This window comes from Opisthorchis viverrini (genome assembly GCF_000715545.1).
Source record: "Opisthorchis viverrini unplaced genomic scaffold opera_v5_196, whole genome shotgun sequence".
Classification (NCBI taxonomy): domain Eukaryota; kingdom Metazoa; phylum Platyhelminthes; class Trematoda; order Opisthorchiida; family Opisthorchiidae; genus Opisthorchis; species Opisthorchis viverrini.
Genome location: NW_008751851.1, coordinates 150,082 through 166,101, shown reverse-complemented (window position 1 = coordinate 166,101; position 16,020 = coordinate 150,082). Strand labels below are relative to the sequence as shown.

Genomic DNA, 16,020 nt, shown 5'->3' with positions numbered 1-16,020 from the left:
TGGAATACCAAAGCGTCAGCCGATAAGGGATAAAGGAGATTTTATGACGGACTTCAAGGGGTTTCCACTTGGTTCTTGAGTAAGAAAAAAATATTGATTCAGTTTGTAAACAAACATTAGAAAAATGGGAGAAATTTAATTGGTGCGTGCATGCTTCCAACCGAACACATCACAAGAGAGAAACCTCTAAAACAGGTAATTATCATTAGGAAATCACAAAAGCATGACAGGACTCTGTCCAGGGACGAATTAGCCTCATGAAGCAAATCAAATCAGACTGAAAAAATCATCTCACTGCGTCACCTATCCTCTAGAAATTGTTCCATGGCATATTGATCTGGAAAACACTGTTGAGTTTACCCAAACTGTGGTTATCTTCAGTTGGCATTCATCGTCAAAATCCACTCACACACCTCGGATACTTTCATACAAGGAGGGAAGTAGATTTTGTGCCAAACTCACGCCACATCTTTATTATAGCTGCTGGCCGAGAGCGCACACAGAGAACGTGGCAGGGCGGGGGGGACACAACGGGTTTTTTCGATCTAACAGGAACATTATTACTTCACGCATTAACGACTTTCATCGGAAGCAAATACATCTGAAAAGCACGTTCGCAAGTAGGCCAATAGGATAACCACTATTAGTTGCTGCTGTGGCCGGGTTAAAAGTGGAGCTTTCTACCGTGTGGTGAAAGAATTTTGGTGATTTGTTTGGGTCCACACTTTCTTAGGTTCAGCCACCTTAGGGAAACACCAACCTACACGGTATATGACATACGTGCCAGTGAAATGTCAGCGTGACTGTCTGCTCCGAAATGGTTATAGACACAGAAATCACAACCGGAGAGTGAACTTGCTCAAACTGAATAGGAAATAGGACGAGAAATACTCTGGCACTGTCCGCGAGTTTCATTAGGATATTCGGCAAATAGCTCACTTCTCCAATTCCATCACGTTTGACGGTGAAACCCATCGAGGGGACATCGATCAGTTTAATTTTCACATCAGAGACAACACAGCCAGCGTGACCACCTGTCATGTCCGTCGGTAACGTCATTGTGACCATACCACCACTCTCGGTGGAACCGTATGCTTCTGCAACCTTAGAAGAAATGTAAAAAAAGGTAAGATAAGACGGCTGCATATAGCACCTTCAGATGAAGACGATCATGGACGATTAGATCAGCTGAGTTTCTCGTTCAAGCCAAATTGACGTGCAAATGAAGGTATTTGGTGAAATATAGTATGCAGTCTTGAAGTCAATCGCACCCATCGTCAAATGCCTGTTTTATCCAGCTTTAACTAGTGATGAAGCTATTGGACACCCGATCAGGTTACAATAGTTTGAGCCAACATGAGAATGGCGTAAAAAGCACTCTGATATTTTGCATGAATTCCTCCGGCACAAACAGCAATGCTCACCCCGTGTTGTTGAAGAGCTGAGACATACAAAACAATCTGCCTAGACATGGTGTTTTACCGGGGGTGATAAATTATCCAGTGTATACGATGATTGTGCAAGTGACTTGTTCTGCATTGCATCAGAATTTCACCGCCCCACTCCCAACTCCAAATAATGGCATATATTTTCCCTACTACTTGAGTGGGCTCAGTGAAAAATCATCTTCTGTGCTACAAAAAATTTTCAAACTTCTCCATGGTAAACCTTTTCACATAAATCCCCTGAACAGTAAATATCTACGTCACAATATGACCAGAACATGATGAACATGCCGTAACTTGTGGACGATCGTGCAACTCTGTATCTGTCCCTTGGCTTCCTGCTCCGCCCACTATGGTATATCAAAAGGTAGGGTAGCTCTAGACAGCCCTTTTATGGAGATCAAGAAAAATTAGTACGACTGTATTTATACGGTAGTCACAGAGTGTTCCACAATGTCGTGCTAGAATCTCCCTGAGGGAGTGAGAGGCGTCGAGTCAAAGATGCTCCACTCGGATTGGTTGGCATTCTGACCAATCAGGGTATGCCTTCGTCTGGCCCGTGTCCTGCACGTGGCACATCCGTCCAAATGATGTGATATTCGGTTATTAGGGACAGAACAGTAATAATCAGCGCCGTGCGTGCCGGATTTTATTAAGGTTGCTCCGTTTTCACTCCGAGATTAGCATCCTGATCCGGTTTTTCTCTGCGTTTACCCACTTTTAGTCGTTTGTAATTTTATACAAACCAAAGTTGTGCAACCTAACGGACGCCAAAATTGTTATTTCGCTGACGTTCTGTCAAACGTTTTGACATCAGAGGCAGATGTTGGTGTTATGGTTCCATTAATTAACACTGAACATACATCGATAAGCACGACAAGCAAGCACAAAAGAACGGCTGCTTGGCTTTACACTCTGAGCCAGTTTCCACGGTACCTGTGTGTAGAAAGCCTACTTTAAAACAGAAAAGTTAGAGGTTGTAGCTGTCAGGGTAATTCAACGTAACGGCCACATCAACTTCCACAGATCGAGGCATTAGGATATATATTGTGGGGGGGGGGGTTGAGTATAAGCCAACAGAACTGGTTCAGCTACTGACAACCATTTATTCCTTCACAAACTGAAGCGTAGTTGAGACTTACTGGGCACGAAAACACGGATCTTACGAACCGAAGCACTTCGGGTTGTAATGGGGCGCCACCACAGACAACGCCCCTCACTCGACCACCAAGTCGGTTACGAATTGGGCGAAAGCAGAGAGAATCCAGAATTCCACATTGTTTGAAGATTCCCCTGCATAGTCATGAATCAAATAAAGACTTAATGTGAAAAAGGAGTGGGATTGGAAGGTGCTGCTAACCATCTGTCAGTAAAAAGTGTAAGATTATAAACCCCGTTGGACATGATCTTTTATTGAAGCGGCGTTTCTGTGTTCATTCCGAGTGCTGGAGATAAAAAAAACAGTTCTTGTGGTATAAAGCCAGCTCGATATTTAACTAAAAAGTAATTCACCAGCAGACACAGTGATACATCCTTAGAGGAAATTGACTTGTGAATGACAAAATACTCGCTCCCATTCTTCTAAGACTAAGTTATGGTGTATCTGCATACCTTCGTGAATGAAACCAGTCAAATGTGGATTACTCTACTTTGATTTAATCTTAGATGGTAAAATGAACCAAATGCCAACATAGAATGAATGAAATTGTGTATTGCTCCTCTCTGTCTGTCTGGTTGCACTGGTCCAGTGACCGAAACTTCTCCATCCATTTCACTGCAGCTGATACAACCACATTGCTCACTTAGCACCGAAATAGTGAAATAAAACACCAAAAAGCCTGTATCTGATTCTCCAACCTTCGTCACATTATCAATGCGCGCATTTGCCTACTCGTCTAACCTAGTACAAATGGTGCAGGCTTGAAGCTGCAGCTCATTAGCAGTAGGGATTGGGAACCAAATGGCGTGAAATAGAGCTTTGTAATGTACTAATCATAAGGTTGCTGAAAATCCGTCGGCGGAACCGGCCGTGGGCTGTTGACGGATTTTCAGCAACCTTATGAATAGTACATTACAAAGATATACGTGTATCGCGATATCTCGAATATTGTAGTGACTGAAACATGAGGCGGCCTGGTGCAGCACATTCAGTTGCCTGAGAACATCACAAACGAGAGATTCAGCTGGGTTCCAGGTGAGTCCCTCGAGAAACCAAATTGGTTTGCAAATGAGTGTAGATTCGCTAATAACTCGGCCAGCTTTAACTAAACCGGTCAAGATAACACAGGTGTGCTATTAGCAACATATTTTGGTTCTGAGTGCAACTCGACTCAGATTGGGTGGCCAAACGACTTGTTTTGACACTGTTCAACAAAATCATTTCACGGAACTTCGGTTTTCACTCAAATCTGCCATTCATTACAATGCGTGTGAGCAAGCGGATAGTTTCACTGGTGGTAACCATAACTGCGATGTTGAAACTGTTCGCGAAGTGCACCGCTCACCACCTGATGCAATATGCCAGAGTTGTACGCATAGTTGAACATGCCTTGGCGACTAAAAAGCCCTTTTACTAGGTCAGACACTGAGTATAGGTAATGTACAGGTAATAAAAATTGCGCCGAACACAGTCATCTTGTTCTACACAAAACGTCCGCTTTTAAACATATCCAATAGAGTTCTCTTGTGAAAAGTCAACTACCCGGCAACCGCTCCTCAATGACGTGAACTCAAATGGTGACAAATCACTTGCAAGACAATTACGAAATCCGATATTCACATGATCAACTCCCGATTTCCAAAATGATTTTTCAATTGTTTGGTAGACGGTATCACATAAATATCCTTGTTCCAGTAAAATCACTTTAGACAGGAGGTTGTTGCACGGTGAGTACCGGCTTATTGAGGAGACCAGTGTGCTTTTTTACCGATTAATCGCTATCAATCACTTTGAAGTTAGCGAATATACACTCATGTGCAAACTAATTTGTTTTTTTTTCGAGAGACTCACCTGGAATCCAGTTAAATCCCTCGTTTGTGATTCATTCATTCAGGCACATTTAGTAGCCTGAGAAAACCACAAACGAGAAATTCAGCTGGGTTCCAGGTGAGTCTCTCAAAAAAAAACAAGTTAATTTGCAAATGAGTGTACAGTCGCTAATTTCGTGCATTTTGGTTTCAAGTAGAACATAAGGTTGACGGAAACCCGAGGACTGCTTCTACCTGATGAGCCCCAAAAAGGGGTGAAACCGGTCGTGGGCTGTCGACGGATTTTCAGCAACCTTGTGAGTAGCACATTGCAAACATACACTTTGAAGTTACTTTTAGTATGCGTCAGAATCTAGATGGGCAAATTTTTGTGTTGGGTTTAGTGTGCCCAAGACAGGAGGCCTTGGAATACGTACATCTAGTCCATTGTGACATTTCTTGATGACCTATTATAGTGACCCATAGACTGGACCTCCTTTTGCTTGTACGTTGATTCTCGACCTCGGCAACGAGTGTGTATGTGCGTGACGGTAAACACAAGTTTTCGGTCCGCTAAATATAAAATGGTCTTTTTTCTTTCCAGGTTGATTTTGCACAGCATAAAACGCTTTAACAATCTCTCCATAGTTGTTCTGAGAATCTCTATACCCGATGGCTGAAGAATAGGTGGGGCGTGTTTACGTTTCCACGTATGTTAAGTAACTCAGAAGTGTTTTCCGATTGGATTCTACAATGGGGTTGTTTTCGGTCCTCACAATCCAGTTTCGCATCGATCTATATGGTCCACAGAATGGGGTCTTAAGCAACTTGAAACAACTTGAGTCACCTTAGACTCTCTTTACCACAGTAGCTTTGTCATCAACCATCGCCTGCTTCTTACGATTTCTGAAGGTCACCAGACAGCGCGTGACCTTTCAGCGGTGAAGAACCGTTGACCAATGATAACGAACCTTTTCTGTTCTTCAAGTTTTGATTTGATAGCCCTCTCGAAAATAAGCGATTTCAGTTTGCTCTTTGTCACCTTTTCCATCACGGCTGCGTGTAATCGGGAAAGGACACGTGGAACCGAAGCAAGCAGTGTTGGACGATAGTATGCATAGTCATCAAGTAGTCGGGTAAAATCCGTGGTAAGGAAGGCGATCTGACTTCCACACATCAAGCTTGTTGCCTAGACAAGGTAAAGGAACGAGGAAAAGAACTCTCGGGTAAGTGCTGTGAAGCAACTGGAATTCAGATTCGGATACTGGGTTTACGGTAGAACACATCAAGCGCTGGAAAACGGAGAGTTTCAGTAAGGCACGTAACCAAAAGGGAACCGAATCACACAGATACGTGTGAGAAGTCATAACCCCGTTAAATATGATGAAATCACAGTGGTCGGAAGAGACTAAATTCTTGCTCAGGGGCAAAACATAATTTCACAACCCCTCCATGTTTTGCCAGTTAGGGTTTTATGGGAACCACCGTGTGAACTACAGTTGTGTAGATGAAAGGTTTCAAAGTGATATAAGAGAATAAGACCAGCTACTTGGATAAAGAGTCCTCAAGCTTAAGATTGAATGAACCGGATGGTGAGTTAATTGGCCTAAAATTCTGAGCAAAGCCAACTCGAAAAATCTTCACGGAATTCCTATTCCTTAGACATCTGTACAGACGAATGCAAAGTGCAAATGACTTTCGAGAGGAGTCATCGCGTAGACCGAACAGGAAGAACAAGACCCTAAACTGAACCCGAATCCATGTAGGCTCCCCTACAGGCTTAACACTTGGTCACCAACTCTAACGCACAAAATCTCTTGCCCGACACCTGACACAGACTTAGCATGACTTAGCTGATTGGTTCGCCTTGCGCTTTGAATCTTGAGCAGCCTCGGAACCTAGTTACTTGGACTGACGAAGCATTTGTGTCCGAAGCGAAACGTTGCCCAGCAATAGATCTACCGAGCGTTACCGAAATTTTCCGAAAACAAAGAGTCATCTCAACTTCGATCCAGGAAAATGGATGTCAATTATAGACTGGCGTGTATTACTGGTCTTGCAGCTACTGCTGGTAAATCCGTACGTGTTTGAGGTTTGCTTTGGCAGATGGGCAGATTCGACCGGATATTGTGCATGGGAAACGGGTAGTCGGTTACACGGTGTGATCTCAATCAATTCCATGCTTACTTCAACTGGAGGAAGCTGGCTGAGGATGCCGTGTTTTGTTAGCATCGATCAACATGGAAAAAGATTCATATATATGAAACAGACAATTGTATATTGTGGTCGTTATCACAAAATATTTCAAATTCTCTAGAAATAATCAATGTATTCGTGTAAATGGAGATTTTGTTGTCAATGTTGAGTGTTCAGTCAACACTGCCCGTCAAAAGTTTTATCCATGCGTATCTTATCTAGTCAAGAACGAACCTTAGGATTTGGCCCTATGCGGTGCCCATTGTGATCACTACGGAGTGTTGATTAGCCCATGTGTTTACTGATCCGCCGTTGCCCACGCCCAATAAACTATTGGCGTTGCACTATTTCTGTAGACTATCTTATTCCTTAGCTCGACAATTTGCCACTCAGGCTCTGACACACACAAAGGCTTTGCTCGACTTGGCGGTTTTTCACGGGCCTATACGGTGTTCTAACAGACAGACATCGGTGTCAATTTTGCCTACTTTGCTATGGCAACCCGCTGCTAGACGCAAAAGCTACTGGTCCGGAGAATGCCGCAAAGAAATTCAACCATGATCCACACGGTGGGAGCGAAAGATGTAGAAAACATAGATGCTCGTAGCCGTATGCTTGACACAGGCGCATCATTCTGAAGCGAATATAAGTCTGCAGCTGTTTATGCAAGCACAGGGAAATCAATAATTTCAAACAAATCATGAGTACAGGTCTGTAATCTCTTAGACAGAAGTTGCAACTTTACTATATACATATCATATGGTGTGTACACGCAACATTATAGAGGACAGTGGGACTTGAATTGCGATAGTCAACCCAGGAAGCCCCCCCTAAACTTCAGTGAGGTTCTCAAAAATCACATGCCTGGGAGTTTGTGGGTCAGGTTGCTCATCGTTTGACTCCATGAACTTTCCATACTAATGGATCACTTACCATCCCGACTTGTTCAAAAATGTGTGCCAAAGGCAAGAATGATACGTGAACGTTTCCATAGACGCTGATCTCCTGTAAACACAGAGTAACAACAGGTAAATTGTATGAATTATATCTAATCTGCAGGCAGTGGAAATGCCGTTAGACTGACATATTCCGAAGCTTTCTCTAACAGTTACATGTATCAGGCCTTCACCTAACAGATTAACCGATTTGAAAGGAAAGTTGTCTCCTATTGGCAATGATCCAGGAACTTACAAATGACCAAGCATTTTGAAGGAATTAACACCGCTATGTAATTGAAAGCAATTCGTGGAAATAAGCACCCTTTAAAGCATTTTTACGCGATGATTTTAAGTTCTTACAGAAAGATTCCCGTAGCCATCAACCGTTTCATCTAATTTTCGACCATGCACCTCGCTCGCCCAACTCACAGAATCACCATCCTCAGAGGCTGCCAAATCAGTGTTGATACTGATGTCTGAGGACCGTACAACCATTTCACTTCATTTAAAGTAACAAAGTAAGAAAAAACAGAAAACAGTAGATTGAGGAGGGATCGGATGCTAGCCTATCGCAAGTAGTCTGAGATATCTAGACACCCAAAGGCCCAGTCAGTCTAGAATGATGCTAACAGCAAGAACGCCACTGGTATCGATTCATCGCCATTTCTTGCAATGTCTCCAGCCAACTGCCAGAGCTCGAGAGCACACCATTCAGCCTCATCAAAAACACCCAAACTCAGCATAATCTCTATCATGTCTTTTGCCAGGGTACTCTTGTTCACTTCGCAGTTTCCACCGTTTTGAAGGCGGCACGGAGAGCAACACTGTGCTCAGTAAACACACATGGTCGAACAGCCACAGTTCAGGGTGTGTCACACGACTGGAGTACCTGTGGCAAAATCAAATATCGATTTTTGTAATCCTTCATCAGGAACCGCTTGAAGTAATCCGACACTGGCAACGCTTCTGAAGCATCGGTGGTCCGAAAACGAAAGACACCTAACAATCAACTAAACAACAGTACAGCGCCTACTGTAGCCTCGTACATGTGACCTTTGAAACTAAGCGATATGCCGTTTTGATACCACAAGTGACTTGAACTAACAAAAATGATTCGTGTTAACAAAATTGACTGGGTAACGAATTTTTCCCCGAGGTATTTGCAACCTATTTCAAATTTTATTCACTTTAGCTGTGACATTATCGAGGTTATTCATCCCAGGGCCGTAAAGTTTGTAAGTCCAAACAGGTCCACATTTTACTCCATATCCACTGCAGAGAGTGCTAAAAAGGTTCCCGCTCTGAATTCGATGTTATTTCCAGCATTCAGTACAACAACCTTGACAGGAACGCTCTAAAAGCATGCAACAGAATCAACAGAATTAATAGGTGTGAGCAAACATTTTATCAAAACCGTGATAAAGCAAAGTGAAATGACCTGCCGTTGAACCACAGAAAGTGTGATACTGGTAAAAATGTTTTTGGTTGATTCTGTCTTACAACCTGGGAGCAGTATGTAGCGAAATGAGATAAAATCATTGGTGATAAAGCTCAAAATCTGTCTTGAATTTATGTTCTCCCACTTTCAGTGCATTGTGTCTGACGTATAGGGATTTTCTACCGATCACGGTACAAATATTGTGAATCAGTTCGTGAGTCCGCACTACGACCCAGCAATTTCCGGCTATCTGGGAATTTTTCCAGGAAGATGGAGATTTCGCCTTAAGGCTCTGGAACACAGTGCTTTGAGCGAGTTTTGCGGGCCGACAAGATACATCTGCCTCGATCAGGTACAATTTCGTTCAAAAAAGAATTCAGTGATTGTAATGAAGGCGTTGCTCAAAATGCTATGGTAAACTGCGGTAAAGTTTCCGGGCCCGCATATGCCTTGAAAGCGGATGAACTATTGATGTTGGTGAACGTGGAACCTTCTTAATAAATCACTTCAAAGTATAATCAGGTTCCGGATGACTGGCTGCACTAAGACTAAAAATGTGTGTGGCATGGTGATCAGCCTTTTCAGAGGCAATGCAAGATTGAAGCTTGAATCCGAGTCGGGGATTTTGATATCAGCAAGATTCCAGTTTGGTTCGGCTACCGCTGCTCTCAAATTAAGCTTTGATTTACCTTTGTAATGTACTACTCATAAGGTTGCTGAAAATCCGTCGACAGCCCACGACCGGTTCCGCAATTTTTGGGACCCATCAGCTAGGCGCAGTCCCCGGGTTTCCGTCAAACTTATGTTCTACTTGAAACCGAATTGCACGAAATTAGCGAATATGCACTCATATGCATAAGTTGGCAAATAAGTGAGTGTCTATTGGCTAATTTGGTGCAATTATTTTGTTTGAAGTAGAACATAAGTTTGACGGAACCCCGGGGACTGCGCCTAGCTGATGGGTCCCAAAAATTGCGGAACCGGTCGTGGGCTGTCGACGGATTTTCAGCAACCTTATGAGTAACACATTACAAAGACATACCTGTATCGCGATATCTCGAATATCGTAGCGACTGAAACATGAGGCGGCCTGGCGCAGCACATTCAGTTTCCTGAGAACATCTTAAAGGAGAGATGCATCTAGGTTCCAGGTGAGTCTTTCAAAAAACCAAATTAGTTTGCACATAAGTGTGTATTCCCTAAGCTTTAACATAGTTCACACATGGTTATGTTGAAAGAATGGCCAACGTAAACCATTATTTCTGTTAAGTGAAAGAGTGAAAAGGGCGCGCTTGTTCGCTTCCCACTATTTTCTGAGTGGCATCATTTTCGAAATCTGTATAGAAAAGCCTACTCGAATTTTCACTGTCTCAAAGGGGAGAAATTCTCGAGCTGTTCGAAATAAAGTGAAAAACCCAACTTTTCATCCATGTTCGCCCGGGGCGAACAGTTTGCACCTGAACGACTCTGTGCGAGAAGTTTTCAGTATCAACTAGCAAAATAGAGATTACTCGATTTCATAGGTGATTCACTTGCTCACTCAGCCAGCCTGTGGGACTCAAAAGAACGAATGAGGTGGTAACTTTGGATGCACTCATTGCATTATGCAACGGTGCCAGCACCATTATGCACAAAAACATTCATTTCAGTGGTTAGTAATGAGTCATCTTACGCAGAATCCATTAACGGGAATTGGTGCAACTTCTGTTAGTGGAGATTTTCTCCCGGAAAAGACAATGAAGATGAGCCAATCTATGAACAAAATACCTATCCCGTAAAACTCCCTTCGATGACTTAAAGTGACTTTCACGCACACAACCATAACCGACCGGTTTTCGCGACGCTCACGCAAGCAGTAGACTGAGAATCGGGAACTTCCTCGAGCACTATAGTCCAACTCAGAGTGCCACATAGTATTCGGAGCAAGATTTCGTATTGGTTCGTTTGCCAAAAACCGAGCAGGAGGGTCACTTTAAGGGTGCTTCTAACGAAAGGCTTTCATTGAAGGATTACATCCTCAAGTCAAGGAAGTGAATGTCAGAGAAAGCGATTCTCGACTATGAACAAAATATCTATCCCACAAAACCCCAAAACTACAACCAAAAACTTGCCCAGTGGGTTTCAAGCGTGTGTCACGCTACCTAGCTGGGAAGTCCTGACTGGCGGGTCAATCGATCATCACAACCAGGACAGTTACTGGGTCGTTGTTCGATGAATCGTGCACACCGGAAGAACTGCGCCAAAACAGGACGACGGCCGTTCAAACGAGAGTTGTGTGACTACGAACAAAATACCTATCCCGCAAAACCCCAAAACTGCAACCAATCTTAATCCCTCAAAGCCATCTGTCTAACTCGATGTTGAGGAACGAATTTTCCGGCTTTCATTGGGTGCATCTATCAGTATGAAAGGCACATTCCCCAGCCAAATTCAGATTGTAACATGATCTGGACTCTTCTCACTTTTCAGATTATTCCATTTTGATTTTAGAATTTTACGTATATGTGTACAATATATTAAAACGAAGTCTCCCCGAGACGTCATTCTCTCAATTTGGTCACAAAATTCCATGCCATGACCCCTCACCGTCGAGTTCACCCATCAAGTTAGTTTTATTCGAATGTCCTTGGTAAAGTCTCGGGGGACAGATGGGCTTGAAAAAAACCGCCGCCCCAGTAGTGTCACAAAAATTGGTCAAAAACTGACCCTAGAATAACAAGTCTAAGAATAATAATGACTTGGGAATCCGTATAAAATCAATAAAATGCTAATTTGTTAACTTTTGGGAACGGATTACAAGCGGAGACCAATATTACAGTCCAGCTGCTGAGTATCCACCTGTGTTCCAGCGGATGTTTAGTTCCCCCTAATTACACAAAATGTTTTTTCTACGAGCAAGCTGAGGTCATCAAGTGTTCAGTTTTATCCATATATGATAACCCCGATCAGATCGATTGGACGCTAAATGTGTAGAGACCAAGCAGACTAGAAGAACAGGATAGAAGTAGCTCTTCTAATGCGAATTGGCAATTATGCTGTTTCTTTAAGCTCAAACAGAACATAGTGCCCTTCTCAATACTAGGACAAAACGGCACCATCAAATGACTGGTGATCGACTGAGTAGATTATTCCAAAAGCGCTGTTGGCCTTGGAATGTTTCAATTCGATTTTAGCCTATGACGAGGGCAGCTAAATATATCGTGAGATTCTCTAATGAAAGAGTAAATTTCATCTAAGTTTAGCCATGTATTTTCTCTCTACAAGAATGCCCCCCGGATATCTGCACAAAAATATCTGAGTAGGAAGTCAATTTATGCGGTAGGGGTGGTCTGAATTTTAAGTCAATCAGTTTTGAAAATCTCGCACTTATTCTCGTGGTTCAGAGAACCTGTCAAGAATTAGTTGGTGAGTCGGGAACCAGGGAAAAAATCAGGATAGAAATGTTCTCCAAAAACCTTCCACCCACTCAATGTAGTCACTAAATTCGTTACCAAAATACCAGTGTAACGGTGGATACTACTGATGAGGCATCCGAGTAGTGGTTTAATCATAAATCCGTTTCGCGTCCATCGAAAAGTGAAATTTATTACGGAATTTGCGGAATCGCTTTGTAGCATTCGTTTACAATTGAGTGATAGTCAATGAGTATCCAGGAAAGTTCAGAAGAACGCGTTTGAGAAGAAGACGGATATTCAGTTTTTGTAGAACAAGATACAAACGAGAGTTTTTCTTCCATGTCCAACAGTCTGTCACTGTTCTAGTTGGTGCTTTCCAATAGATGACTCAGCAGCGAAGGCCAGAACTTGACAGGACAGGGTAAGTTCCGCTAAGTCGCTGCAGACTGCGGGGAGGTGGAGTAAACCCATTTCCGTCCCCCTGTGTGAGTGTCCAGTAATGTTTTCACAGTGATCGATCCTTATATTTTGAATTAATCTGCTATTGTCATCTAACGTTACCTAATCCACACCAATGTTCTAAAACGTTATCCTCCTGGTTCCTAGTAAGTGAGCGTTGTCTTCTGAGGTAGTTTCCTACTTACTCATCCAAACGATCCGTTTATGGCCTTTAAAGGATTAGGATGATCAACCCCACACTGGACACTAACAAATTTTCTAATATAAGTGTATCAGTGTTGATAAATGATCATCTGACCCAACTCAACACCATTGTGCACATAAATCACGTGACCAAAACTGTGTGCGGTAGTCTCATGAATCAGTTCGGCTAGGTTTCGCCCTTCTTGGGGCTCATCATGTAAGCGCAGTCTCCGAGTTTCCGTCAACCTTATGTTCTACTTGAAACCAAATTGCAAACTAATTTGTTTTTGCGAGAGGCTCACCTGAAACCTGCTGAATCTCTCGTTTACGATGCTTCTAAAACCAGATCGGTATACTAGTGAATGTGTTTCGCCAACTTCGTGCAATTCGGATGCAAACAGGAACTATAGTTGACAGAATCTCGGGAACTACCACTGCCTGATTAGCAATCTTATGAGTAGTGTATTACGTCTTTACATGCATCGCGATATCTCGAATATCGCAGCGGCTGAAACATGAGGCGGCCTGGTGCAGCACATTCAGTTGCCTGAGAACATCATACACTTGAGATTCAGCTGCATTCCTGGTGAGCTGCTTGCAAAACCGAATTTGTTTGCAAATGAGAGTGCATTTTACCTCAATTTACTTTGATCACATATCCGTTAATGTTCCCGTACTCACCATCCTATGCGCGCAAACCCAAGGTGTTGACTACTGGTAAGTCAAAACGTAAAAGCTACTAAACATATTGATAATCACAGAGTGAAACATTTCCAAATTCTGTCTGAAGGAAACGTATCACCAGAGATGGGATACAACACATAATCCAGATATACTTACTGAAATCTCATACAGCCGTGTGCAGGTAGATATCGCATTGAGGAAGGTCTGGTGGGTGCACATGACACCCTTCGGTAGGCCTAATGGTGAGGAAGAAGGATAAGGCCAGTAGTGATTTGCAGATCAGAGTTACTGGAAGACCACAAAATACATTCAATAGCAAGATTTCATTTGGTGATGAGTTAGAAAGATGCATGATAATTTACTCTCATATGCACCAAACCCCTGAAAATAGACTTCCCGAGAAAAGGCGAGCCCCCTGGGGAACTGATCACAACAAGTTCCGACGTCTTACGCGAAACCTATAATTATTCTCTTTCCACACGTTTGAATGCGTTTGCACGTACTACCTTTCGGGAAGTATCCGCAGGTTTTCAATGCAATACGCCTTCATGCACTTCATAAAATACGTTCAGCAGCTGGTAGGTTTTGCTCTAGATTGCGCGCACTCAACTGCAGGTAGTATATATATATCATTGTGCGCAACCACTAACCCACCAATGCACCACACCACGCTCCCCAACAGCGCACTGATGATGTCACCTCGATTGGTGATGAAACGTTTGCCCAGCTCAGCGAACAAGCCGACTCTACGCTCCACGCTACCTGAGCTACCGAAATTTTCCTCCATAGAACTCCAACTATCTATGATGTTCAAAGTCAAAGCAACACACGTGTCCAACCACAGACGACCATGTCTCAGGAATATGGGATGTTCACTCGCTATCTTATTCCGCTTACTAGCACTCTCCAAGTGAATATATATTACGCACGTATCACACATTTTTCGATACTTACCGGTACTTCCGCTTGTGTAACACACGAGGAATAAATCGTCGGGATTTGGCTCCTGAAAGAAGGGAATCATAGATTAAAGTAGTCAGTGGTAGGTTCTGTCAGTAAAAACCGGTAACATATGGTTCCAAAAGTTAAATTATGTGTGTTTCGGCTTTACCATGTATTTATCAGACCCAGAGATCACGTCGCAGGAGTCTGCTAAGTGCAGTGCGCATGTGAACAGTTTGTGTGTGGGTGTATTCATATTTGTTGATATCTGCAGACCGCTCCACGCCAGCCACTGGCAAACGACCTTTTCTAATACGTACTTTCGGTGTAACTGGTACGGAACCATTGCTGCAAACAGCCCACTACCAGTTACATCATGTATGGGGCTCATCAGATAAACCTAGTCTCTGAAAGCTGAGAAAATGAGTCCAAACGTGAATAGTAATTTGGTTGAATGTTGGCTTCTGAACTCATATGAAGGACGGAGTTGCCGGATCTGGAGACGCTCTTGGTCAATAGGACAAATGAGATTTTGCTGCAATTTTGGGGTTTTGCGGGATAGCCACACCACTCTCGTTTGAACGGTCGTGTTCCTGTTCTGGCGTAATTATTCCGATGAGTCCACACCAAAGGGACGCTATCTGACTGAGAAGTCCTGACTGGCTGGTCAATCGATCGCCACAACCAGGACAGTTACTGGGTTGTCGTTCGATGAGTCGGACACACCAATCACATCGCTGTAGTATGAACACGTCTGCCTGTTCAGACGTAATAATTCAGATGCGTCCAGCGTGCGTTGGTGGAGTAGTGGTCACACGCTCGCATCGCATGTCAGACGTCCGGGGTTCAAATTCCGGCACGGCCATTGGATATGCACTGCTGACGAGCTCTAATAGGAGCAAAACTCGAGTCCAGTGCTTCCCCTTGTTTGGTGTGGACTCACCGAAGTAATTACTCCAGAACGGGAACACGAACGTTCAAACGAGAGTGGTGTGGATATGAGATTTCGTTGAATATCTCCGTAACGGGTATTCGAGACAGCCTGCACGCTGCACATTTCGCACAATATCAGTGCCACAAGGGACTTGGGCTAGAATGCAGCTCCAGCGATTTTTATCCTCCATGTAGGCTTATAACATAACTACTTGCGCGTTTTGTTCTGCACAAGGTAACCTCCCAGTACACATTCCCAACGCCCAAGTGACGGTTGAGTAGTACTCGGCCTCATCTAGTTGACGTAGATCAATCAGTGTGTGTGTTCATCCAACTCTCCCTATCTAGTACCCCAGTTTTTTTCACCCTAATGTGAATGCCCTATCTGTAAGGAAGAAAACAGCTGTACCTCATCCATTCCATCATTTAAAACACTCACA

General features: G+C 43.3%; 1 protein-coding gene across 1 annotated transcript in view; it reads right to left on the bottom strand.

Annotated features, from left to right (window-relative positions):
* The window catches only part of T265_07956 (hypothetical protein), a gene marked incomplete at both ends in the record, with an annotated part of 53,237 nt that overhangs the window by 13,919 nt on the left and 23,298 nt on the right, over positions 1-16,020 (bottom strand). Inside the window, 6 exons of the mRNA XM_009173627.1 lie at positions 940-1,104; positions 2,588-2,738; positions 5,384-5,601; positions 7,542-7,613; positions 13,862-13,941; positions 14,660-14,711. Coding sequence (XP_009171891.1) covers positions 940-1,104; positions 2,588-2,738; positions 5,384-5,601; positions 7,542-7,613; positions 13,862-13,941; positions 14,660-14,711 — 738 coding nt within the window. The remainder of the gene's footprint in view (positions 1-939; positions 1,105-2,587; positions 2,739-5,383; positions 5,602-7,541; positions 7,614-13,861; positions 13,942-14,659; positions 14,712-16,020) is intronic.